At 34.3% G+C, this 12,268-nt stretch overlaps 1 protein-coding gene across 3 annotated transcripts in view; it reads left to right on the forward strand.

Annotated features, from left to right (window-relative positions):
- Pcdh10 (protocadherin 10) overlaps positions 1–12,268 on the forward strand; it is a 66,160-nt gene that overhangs the window by 20,247 nt on the left and 33,645 nt on the right. The window contains exon 5 of one of the 3 annotated variants that reach the window (XM_039103634.2): positions 1,561–4,820. The exons of the other annotated variants lie outside the window; for them this stretch is intronic. Within the exon in view, the coding sequence (XP_038959562.1) occupies positions 1,561–1,601 (41 nt within the window). The 3' untranslated portion in view covers positions 1,602–4,820. Of the gene's footprint in view, positions 1–1,560; positions 4,821–12,268 lie in introns of those variants that run through there. 3 annotated transcript variants of the gene reach the window in all.

The raw sequence follows: 12,268 nt of genomic DNA on the forward strand, positions 1-12,268 counted from the left end.
ACTAAATTCCTTGACTCAAGGATTATGAGGAAATCTCTTGTAAACAAAGAGCTTACTCATTTTAGCAGGAAACAAATTGCAGCACATACCCAGATGCAAACCCTGTCCATATCTCTCCCCTACTGCTAGAATTTGATATTCACTGAATCCCTGTAATATTCTGCACCTGTAGAAAACATTAATCTATTCCCAGGTTCCATCATTAATTCACTTAACTGAAGACAGTAGTTGCCCGGAGCCTCCCCGTAACTCTAGGGACATGAAATAACTGGTCCTTACTTTGTTCTTTAGTTCCTTGTTTCTGGTATATCTTAACTAATAAGATTTACAGTTATGAAAGCTCTTCTGAGAGGCAGCTGTGAAGCACAGTGTTTTGCTTAATATACTCACATCCATCGCCGCCAGGGGTGTCTTACTTAGACATCATGCTTTCCAGAGCCAACCCTATGTCTTTGAACATCTTTACATTTGGATGATGTAAAAATTAGTATGTCCAAGAAAGCTCTGGTCTCTTTGCTAACGAACTTTTATAGCTACTTTAGTCAATGCACTTGCCTTCTTTATAACTGCAACATTGAAAATGTCATTTAAATACGTCTTAAAATTCAATAGACTTTATTTTGATAATCTGATGAATGGTTTACCAAAACCATCAATTCTGAGAACTAACTTAGATAATCATTGTTAAAGACAGTTTCCCAGCAGCTAGAAATGTTGCTGAAATTTGCTTCTGTCCTATAATGTTTTTCTCTGATACAGTTATCCTTTTGTCATATCCAGATCTACTATGAAGCAATGATATTATATATTAAACCCCTTATGAACTATAAAGAATTGACACATTTTAAGTATGTGGATTTCATATATGCTATTATCACTCATTCACACATCTGAGCATAAATATAATTTCTGTTAGTTTTAAAGCAGAAAATTGCTTTTATATCTTAAAATTTTAAATTAGTTTAATCCCATATCTAGATGGTATATATAGGTATTTTAGATGGCAGTAGAATTTGTATTGATTTTAGATATTGAAATACACTTACTCATGCCATCTAAATTGTAATTTAATTTTCAATGTTTTCAGAGTTTACATTTCTTTTGGTTTGCTCTTATAACACACTGCAGCCAAAGGATATGTAAAAAGTGATTCATAACTATTAGAATTTTAATTGTGTGCATTTCTTACTTTGTCTATAGGATTTCTTCCAGCATCTTGTCTGGGAGTACTTTATACGTTATTCTCAACCGTTCATTTTTCTATGAAGTAATAAATGCACAAGTTCTTCTAGATTTAATCTATTTCTTTATTTTACTTCTGTATTTATTCAGGGATATTTATTCAGGCCATTTATAATTATGGTTTTGAGCATATGTACACAGTTAGCTAAAATGCTGCCATTTAAGAATATAAAGAGGAGGGAACAGATAAAGTTGGCTATTTTTGTTACATAATATTTCATTTGCTGTAAGACGTTGTGTAACCAAGGGAAATGTATTTCCTGCACACTTTCACTTTTAGCATATTAACATTTTTGTATACCTCGTTTTATGTTACAGATCATTTCCACCCTCTTTCTTGTTTTGCACATTGGAAGTAAACCCATTTAAGCATTTGTCCATCTTAAGAGTCTAACAAAAGAAGATTATCAATTAAAATATAAGTAGAATTTGTTAAATGAAAAGGAACGCCTACATATGGAATTATTTTCCCTGCTGCATCATACTGAGGAATTCTGAATCAACATATGAAATACTTTAAGCTATAAATATCTTGTAGATAATTCTGGAATATGCAAATTGATTTGCCTATAAATATAATTAAACAATATTCAATACTCAGTGTCCTAGACTCTTCTTGGCTGAGTGTGTCTTTTAAACTCCTTTTTTTTTTGGTGGAGTTAAAGTCATTTAGAGACTGTACCTTGAAAATGATGTAAGATTGTTCCACTGATTGTTTAAGATTAAATCATTTTTTAAACCTGGGACTGACATAGAATCTACTGCTTAATATTCTGAGGCAAGATCTGGGCCAACCTGGTCTGTAAAGAGTGTTCAAACCCAGCCTGGATGACTTAGAAAGACACTGTCTCAAAACAGAAATTAAAAGATGTTGTGTCATAGTTGCCTACAATTTGCAAAACTGCACGACAGGGGCAGTCTCCAGCATAATAATTAGTTGTATAGATAAATAAATAGATGCATAAATACAAGTGAATAAAGTCTAAAGTCAGCCTGATAAGAATTACGTTGGTGCTACATAAAGGATAAAAAGCACTTGAAGTTTGAGTCTCCCTAAGACTACCCAGGCACTGCAGAGAACAATCTAGGTCAATTCCGGTGGAGAGAGCATGCAAGTTTGAAAGCACTGATTATTTTTAAAAGACATGGACAGAGCAAAAGACAAATTGTAGTTAACAATGAAGTCTGTAGCTCTGATCCTAGAGTCAATCCATCGCATAACATTCAATACACACCTTGCGTTACACGGCAATGCACTTACCTGTAAGCTTTATTTCAGAGACACAGTTTTAAACTATGTGAAGGCATAATGATGACTGTAATTTTGACAGTTTCTGTGTCAAATGGAGTACAGTGATCATTCAAATGATCAGCCAAAATATCAATTATAGCTTTAAGACCTTGACTTCAACCAATGATCATAAACAGACATCTGTGATCTCTCTTCATGACTAAACTTTGTGGACACATCCACTCACATAGAAGCATTGTCTACCCACATTACACACTCACACAGAAGTATTGTATTTCATTAAATTTCATTGTTAATTACTTCTCTCAGCTATCAGAGGTAGAGCTTGCTGGTGTCATATTTGACAGAGGAGCACATTTGATCGGCTCCTTTCTCATTTGCAGCCCCTAACAGGACACATTGCTTGTCAAGAAACTGATAGGTAATGCTGATATTGTAGTCTGTCCAGTTGTTATTTAAGTTCAGTCTTATTCTTTTTAAAACAACAGTTCATAATGCCCAAGAATAACAGCAAATTAACTATGACAACGTAGGCAGACTGCATTTCTATTTTCAGTCTCATGTTTTGCAACAAGGCAGTTAATTTAGTTAGTGTCACACGTTTTTCTTTTTAATGTTGATATTTGCCCAAGTCGTACATTAGATTGTCATAGGCCTTGTGTTGAGTACTTAAATGTTACATGTTTTATGCACTGGAAAATTAAAGTTAACTTCAGCTTATCAGTAGCTATTTTAAGTTTCATGTACATGTCAGTGGCTATATTTGGGATAAAAATTAGATACTATTTTATTATACAAAACCTTATGTATGAGACGAGGTACTACTTTGTAGCTTAGGCTGCTGTCTAATGCATGGTCTTCCTACTTCAGTAAACTCAGGCTGAAGTGATAGCTCTGTGTGACCAGATAGAATCTATAAAATTGTGTTTGCTTGTTTTTACATATGGCCTTGAAGTATATTTCAAGTTGGCCTCTAACTTGGAAACCAAGTAAACCCTTCCTTCTACAAGAACTCATTTTTATAAATGTTTTGTCATGGTATTTAGATACATTTTATAGTTCAGTATGGGCAAGATTATCTACGTATAGAAGTAATGTATAACGGGTGAAATCAATTACAGATGTTCTTGCATCCTGATTCTTTTCTCATCTCTAATCAAAGATGCAAGTGGGTGCTTTTTGAAGTACCATTTGTCATAAGATCAGGAGTCCATTATGACATTAATAAACTAAATAAATATAAAAAGACATCTTGATGGTATGGACTTATTGAATTTTTAAGCTAAAAGTGTTTCACAGGAAGGGTTGTGGGAGACAATCCATAAATATGAGACTTACTGTGATAGTCTTTCAGCTGCTGTACATCTTAAGTCTAGAAAATTTGTATGGAAAATGGTCAGGTAATCCTAAATGAATGAAAAGTTCTAATAGTGCAACTTTGAGATTTATTACATATAAATATATTATAAATTTTACATGAAATGATTATGTTCAAGGTAAATGTAAGTATTTATCTGTTTGTTACTGATTTAACTTAGTCTTTCTAGGAAAAACAATGGTCACAAATATATTACATAAAAGCCATTGTCTTCTATTAAGCTATATTTTACATGTGTTTAGTCTTATCAAAGTATAAAGAAATTATATACTGAATATTATGTTTTCCATCAAGTCTTGGCTGAATTTATCTCATCCAAAATCCAATATAACCAATTTTTCAGTCAAACATTTAAAAGTAAATTCAGAGACCTTGTTGTGTAATTTATATTTAATCACGAAACAGTTAAAAAGATAATTTTCTTCTAAGACAAACACAAGACTAATAAATACATGTAGACCAAAAATTAGATACTGCCTAATTCTATAATAACACATTTATAAATGTTTTGTAAATACTCTATCCTTTAAAATAATACCTTTTTGTTATTGATTTTCTACCTGTTCATCAAGTTCCCATTTGTTGCATCAACATTACTTATATTTACACATAATTTGTTTACTTTTGGTTTAAATGTGCTTTAAAACATAGGAAATATTTTATTATTTTAATCAAAGTATCATGTACATATTGAACTGAAAATTCCTAAATATGTAACTTAAGAACTGTCCTCACTATGAGAAACCCCTATGTAATCAGTGCCCAAACAACATCTCTCGGTATTATGTCCAGGTTTCAGAACACGGAAGTGTCCCAAGGCTTCTCCAAGTTCCTACCACTCCATGTTTAGAACTGCTTCAGTCTCAAATCGGTGGTTTTTCTATTTGTATTCAAAAGCTTCTGTTATTGAAACAAATGAAATAAATGGAGTATGAAATTCTACTAAAATGTATTAGCAATCATTGTTCTGATAATATTGGAAAACTCATCAGTAAACCTTATTATCTAGTAATGTGTCTAAAAGTACAATTTAGCGAGGAGGCATTTTTGAATATCTAGTATATTGTAGCTCTCTGTGGGCTGAGTATATTGGATGTTAGGCTCTTACCTTCGTATATTGTTATTGGCTAAAGTACAATATATTGTTGATTTAGTAAATTTTCAAGAAACATAGAGTTGAAGATGTCAACTTAACTGCAGATTGTAATAAAGAAAAGTAAAATCAAGATGCTCGAACTTTACATGTCTTTGAGAACACATTAGGAAATTATCACAGAGACCTTACAAAGGTTTATTATGTATATGAGTGCTTTATTTGCATACATGCCTTCATGACAGATGAGGCCATCAGATCCCATTACAGATGGTTGTGAGCCACCAGGTGGTTGCTGGGAATTGAACTCAGGACCTCTGGAGGAGCAGCCAGAGTTCTTAGCCACTGAGCCATCTCACCAGCTCCTTTTAATAATGTTTTAAGGAACTTACAATTAAGGAATGAACATGATAAAAATCAGCACATCTGAAGAGGGTTAAAAAAAAACTTAGTGAGCAGTCGATAGAGAAGAAAAAGGGAGATAAAACATAAATGTTAAGTATTTAAACACACACTACAGTGATCACTCTCTTCCTCTCTCTTCAAGAGGACAGAGAAGAAAGCTTTCAGACTCTTAAAGGCTAAAGTAAAATTCTGTAGGCATTGCCCAGGCCGGAACACTGGTGTTTGCTCCTGACAGAGGGAGAAACCGCTCACAGGAAAAGCTTTATAAACTACAGACATATGCAGATGCCATCTGTGATTTGACAGAATCTCACTTTCTAGACCCTTGATGTTGCTTTTTCCCACAAAATGTTATTCTCTAGCTGAGTCCAGCAAGTTAACGAAACGGTTCAGCTGTCCAGGGGAGAAGTTTTGAGAAAACTGCATTTTATTTATTTTTTTCTTTTATTGTGGTTGACTTCTTAGATTTCTTTCTTTAGAATTTTAAAGAAAGAAACATTTGAGTTTCTTGAGGCGTCCGTCTTCTTTACCTGGTGATTAATGGTTGACAATAAGACATATAGAAAACCACCTGCAAAAGCATTATATTTTAAGCAAAAGCTTTGGGAGTTGTCTAGAGTTCAAACAAGTATTCATGTGTCAACAATTCTATGCATGTATGGAATAAAAAGATCAGATATGTTAAAATGATGCTTCAGACCACTTAAGATGTCTCATGTTAACTAATTAGTGAGTAGAAATTTAACATATCTTATTTTGGGGCATTCTTATTATTGGGTTAATTTATTGGTTTTTTTTTTATTTTATTTTTTGAGACATGATTTTTCTCTGTAGTCCTGCTGTCTTGGAGCTCACTCTGTAGACCATTCTGGCCTCAAAGTCAGAGATCTGCCTGCCTCTGACTCCCAAGTGCTGGGATTAAAGGATTGTACTACCAATGCCCGGCTTAATTTACTTTTTTCTTCAACACCAGAATTTTCCCCACTTGATGCTCTATTATCCCTCACTGGATTAAAAACAAAAGAAGAAGAGGATCTCCTTTGGTAGTGTGTAAAATAGATCACAATTAAATAAAACTACAGCACTTTTGTCAATTGTCATAATCGAGTCACTCATACAATAAACTTTCACCTGTAGTGATCATGCTTTCCTTACTATGTTGACAGTGAGCAGACTATAAAGGGCATATATAATCATTATATTTCAGGGTAGTGTTTTAGAGAATATATTAAATGATTGCTTTAATCTAGCAAGGCAGAAATTTAAATCAATCGTGTGTCTTAGAAGTATGAAATAAAAGACAAAATCATCAAAGTGGTCCAAAAGCTCAGTAGGCATCAGTCCAGGGTTCAGGACAAAGCTTGCAAAATTCAGGCTACGTAAATAATTTTGGAATCAAATTTATGAACATTTTGGTGTGCGACAGTATATAATCATAATATGGATACTTAATTTCCTATCAACAGAAGGGTTGCTTGGTAGTAGACAAGATGAAATAGCTTTTGTTGATTAGTGGAGTTAATACCAATTCTTAACAACTTGAATTAAACTGAGGAATTGATTATCTGTGACTTTTCCTCTAGTAGAAATGTATGAATATATTTATAGAGCTATAGCAACACTCATTTAATTTACAGCACTTTTCTAAAGTAAGGATTATTTGTAGGAATTACATGACATTCAATAGTTTAATTTTCTTCTCTCTTAGATTGTTAGAGTTTAGTAATTTGATCTTTGAATATTTCAATTATTTATTTTGTCATGATAGTTATTTCATTTGTAGTGATTGTATTTTGATAATGACTACCAAAGGTATCTAATGGAGTATTATACTCTCTTTAAATTAAAAACAGATTATATTTCTCTAGCATTAATTTTAAATCATTTTTTAACCTAACGTGAAGATATTTCACTTATTTTCTAGCTTTAAAGGAGTATCAGTGGTACTATTATTTCTTTACTATTATTTTTAATAATTTATTATTCATGACCCTCATGATAGTGTAAAATTATAGAAAATTAACAATAAGAGAGGGGAAATGAGAGGAAGATTGAGAGGAGAGTAGAAGGTACTGGGAGAAAGAGAGAGAGAGAGAGAGAGAGAGAGAGAGAGAGAGAGCGAGAGAGAGAGAGAGAGAGAATCAATGCTTTAAGCTACTCTGTAAATTATTGAGAACAGCACAATCCATTTTTTAAAAGATTATATTTGAATACTGCTTCATTTTAGGTGTTTTGTTCTTCATTTTTCTCGGTATAGAATCGCATTACATCAGTGTCTCAAGCCTCAATGGGTATATAAGAAAAATACACCTCAATCACTTATCACAGATACGCGAGTAAATAGAAAGACCAATAACTTCTCTGAAAATATAACTAATGTACTAAGTAAAGAAATTGTAATATTCTTGAGAAATCTTCAGAGGAAAAGTAAAACTTGTAGCAAAACTCTGGCTGAAATCACAAGGGGGCACAGGTGTCTTTAGTGACTCATGATTGTGCATAGCAGAACTCATTCCTGTTTAATGGGGATGAGCTTTTCCTACCCAGGATATCATGATGGTCACATAAGGTCAGGTTCCTGACCCTCCATCAGTCATTCTAGACAGTGTAGAAGCACGGTGTGGTCCTCACACTTGTTCTTCACAGGCCTCAGGCAAACACCCCGCCTTTCCATTAGAAATAAATATCATAGCTAATGATACTTCAAGCTAGCCATCTGTATGCATATCTAAACTCTGAAAAATAATGTATAGTCTTGCTACTTGCCGAGTGGGGTTCTGACCAAATTTTATTAATTCTATCTTTTTGATTTTATTCTAACTTGGAACACTGTATCTAAATGTGTGATTTTTTTAATATTCTACTCACCATATTCATTTTTATTTTATCTATTCTCAGAGCATTGATGCATTTCCTCATGTTCAAGGTGTCATGGTGAGGTAAAGACCTCCGGTTATGTGGACAGGCACGTTGAGGTTTCCCCAGCCAGTAACTATGTGATCTCCAAAACTTCAGTTTTCCTGTAACTCTTCCCTATCTGTACCACAGATTGGCAGGAGCTCCTTGTGGAGATTAAATGATTTAGCATATTTAAAACACAGTGGTCCAAAGGTAGCACTCATTAGGTATTGAAAGCAACCAACCATATATATTCAGTTAAAACGGGAACAATGGCATCAGCTGGAATATGGACAAAATTAAAATCCTGAGCTTAAATAGAACTAATTATGCCCTCTCACTCGGAGAGAAAAATCAGACACCAAGTGTTCTTTTCACAATAAATCACTATTTTGGTCTGCAGTTAATGTGTTCTTTCACAGAGCACACATGTTAAAAGTACAGTATTACCACCCTCCCCCTTTATCCATTAAGATATTACAGAATCAAATGTCTAACTTGCAGCAGACATTAAGCTTCATTCATACTACAATGTTGCTAGTTAAAGGCCAGCATTACAACTTTTGAAATTTCATTGTCCTTTTATTTTACTCAACTTGTGTGTTTTTAATGAGAGGGATACTTGGTTATGTAAAATAAACAGTGACACAAAATCATTTTGAACACATTTTGAATTTTGATTTAGTATGTGACATAACGTTAGATTTTCTGAGTATAGAAAAGAACTAATTTGCATATTTCCTGGCCAAAAATGAAAGGAAATAAAAGAACTAAACAAATCAAAGTCAAGTACAATATATCTCATCTGTATGTTGACAATTGTGATTGAACGTTAGTGAAAGCTCTGACTACCTGTAGGATATTGTTACCCCCAAATATAATTACGAGAAACACAGATACTTCAAATCTTCAGGGAATGCAAATGGGTGTTAGGACGGAAACTCGCATATTTCTGTGAGGTAGAGCAGATATGTTTGTGTCTACTTAGGCCAGGGTCCAAACACATGAAACTAAGGATTGTTGTCAACTAATTCTTTGACTAAATCAGTTAATGTACCTGATTCTCTTGTACTTGTGTTTTGTGCCATAGTCTTTCTAAGTCCAACCAATTATCAAATGGTGGCAAAAACCCATTTGAAATACCCCCAAGAAAGAGCACAGAATTTACTTCTGTAACAGGCTTTTAATTTACCTTTTTTGAACATTCTCGCTAGTTTATGATTCTTTGTGTTTTCTGTCATCTTGCTTCTACTTCATTTTTACAGATGTATATGAATTTATTTCAGAAATAACTCAACTCCCCAAGAGAAATATCTGTCTCATCTATCTATCTATCTATCTATCTATCTATCTATCTATCTATCTATCTATCTATCTGTCTATCATATGTCTATCTCCATCTTTCTACATGAATATCACTATTTTTTCCTAAGTAACCAAAAATCTAAATACTAAGGTCCAGTGCCCAATTCTCTACTCAAGAACCATCATATTCCTACACCTACGTCACATTCATACCTCATATTTATAAATAAGTTATATTTTTCATAATGACCCACCTTTTAGCATTTAATAGTGCTGTTTCCAATGACAGAAATATAAAATGTTAAGATATATTTACATTTTTGTGTTTTATTAGCTTGTGAGTTTTATTGCTGTAGGGTATGGATTTAAGCATTTTTTTCTCTTCACAGTTTTTTTCAATCTATATCATTTTAATTTCATCATATCAATAAAAGAAAAGATAGTTACTTTGTAAGAATGACCTTTGGGAACAAATTCTTCTAATGCAGTGAATGAAGGTGCTATGTCCTCCAGTTACTGTATATTATCCATGCGTGTTTCTTGATGGAGAGCAAGGACATTCTAGGTGTTGGGAACTATGTGAGCAAAAGTAAGAATTTGGAAAGCAACTGTCATATATTTTGAAACAAAAGTCATAGAATGCTTAAACATTCACCTAAATCTCAAGGCTTAGTGCAAGTTTGTTTTAACTAAGTTACAGAATGTTATGTTTTAGATAAATTAAAGGTGTTTTAAACGATACCAGGCAGAAAGAGATAACCACTATTAAGATCCTATTATGATCCTGGTACATTTTTTACACATTTATCAAGCATGAATACATCTAAATCTCATTATCAGATGTAGACGTTCTTGCTGTCACCACATTAGAAATTGTTAAATAAGGATCATTTTCTGTCCCTTCCTCAAAGCTGAAGGAGGGCCTCGCTTTTGATACGGGACCATTCCACTTCACTCTGAATGTAATTCACACAGGACTCCAGTGTGAATGAAGCAATTCCAGTAAGAAATGACACAATTGAGATGGCTGATGCAGTCACTGTGCATTGTTTTATGTGAGTTAGACTGGTGCTGCTGTGTGCTGTGGGTCTTAAAGCCTGAACAGTGAACATGAAGGACAGGCTTAGTGCAACTTTAACCAGACACTGTAGGAGAGAATGGATAAAGGCAGCAAGTGTAGAAAGTAGTTAACAAAGTGATTTCTCTGGTCCGGGCACTGGGTGGCTGAGATGTTGGTCTCATCATGAACAATAATAAATGATGGTCAGTTTTTGTTAGAAAACTGATAACAGAGGTGGACATTATGGGACAATGACAAAATGTTTGACTAGCATGCGTGAAGCATGAAATTAAGCCTCTGCATCCTCAAGGAGGGAGGAAATAAGGAAAAGGAAAGGGAGTAAGATGAAAGAAAGCAAGGGAGGGAGGAAAGAAGGAAAGGAGGAGGAAAGGAGCAAGGATGGACAGTTTAGATGAAGGTGACCTTTATTGCTTTAGTGGCTTCATAGGGAAAAATATTATTGAAAGGGTCAAGTTATGTCTGAGAGTGTTGTTGCTGTTATGTGTATATTAATGTTAGTGTGTTTTTAAAAAAATTAAAAGTTTAAGGTATGGAAATATGCAAGTGCAGACAATTTGTGAAACTCCTAGTAGACTATGCTACATGGTTATTGCCACATAGTGACACTTGATCAAAGGTTGCTGACTTAATCTCCTAGCACAGTTGGATAGAACGCTATAGTCACAGTCGTCCTTCTAATTTCAGTAATCCCATGAATCACAGACTCTAACTTCTCAGAGTAAGACTTACATATGTCTCTCTGTAAAAGAATAAGCCTAGAAGCAATATTTTGTGAGGGAAAAAAAAAGACTCGGTCTCAGTTATAGAGTGAATTTAATATTAGTCTGTGATTATTATCTGCCTTATTTTTTCCAAGTTAAAATTTATAGGGAAAACATGCCAGGCTGTCTTCCGTGGAGTCCTAGCTCCATTGCAGCTGACATTACCTCGGGCTTGTGATACTGAGATAGCAGGATGGAATTTCTCCCTGAGAATCACACCTTACTCCCCCACTCCTTCCACAATTATCCTTCGTGGCGAGCTGGCTGCATGAGAGCAGGACAGCCATTTTCACTGCAGAACATTTTACTGCTCTTTGAAAAATCAGCAATGGAAGGCATGCCCGTTCCAAAGACGTTAAGTATAATCCTATGGTTCTCTTTTACACTCTGAGACAATGGCAGACTCCCTCAAACTCAGAATTTTCTACCTAGCCTACTGGAATCAAGAAGCAGTTCTCTAATCTCCTTTCTATTTCAAGTGTTTTCCTAACACATTCTAGTCTAATGTTCTTATTAGACACTTTTAGGAGATGCTATGACATGATGACAATTGCATCTTATGTCACCAGTCCTCTTAGAGTTAAGCCATGACTTATTTTGCTTTGTGTCCTTTAATGATCCTTATACTCTTGATCTATCATTTGTCTCAAGATCTTGGATGTTCAATCATTCTGTTGTATTCCAGGATGAGTGCTTTCCCGTGTGCATTCTCCCCGTTCCACAGTGGCAAGGCCACTTCCTGCCTGTGAAGCAAGACACAACTAACACTTCCTGTGAATGCCAGGCGTTCCACACAGACATATATATTTCCCCTTAATAACTTGTAGATTCTTATGCACAAGAATGTTATACT

This window comes from Rattus norvegicus, chromosome 2, assembly GCF_036323735.1.
Source record: "Rattus norvegicus strain BN/NHsdMcwi chromosome 2, GRCr8, whole genome shotgun sequence".
Classification (NCBI taxonomy): Eukaryota; Metazoa; Chordata; class Mammalia; order Rodentia; family Muridae; genus Rattus; species Rattus norvegicus.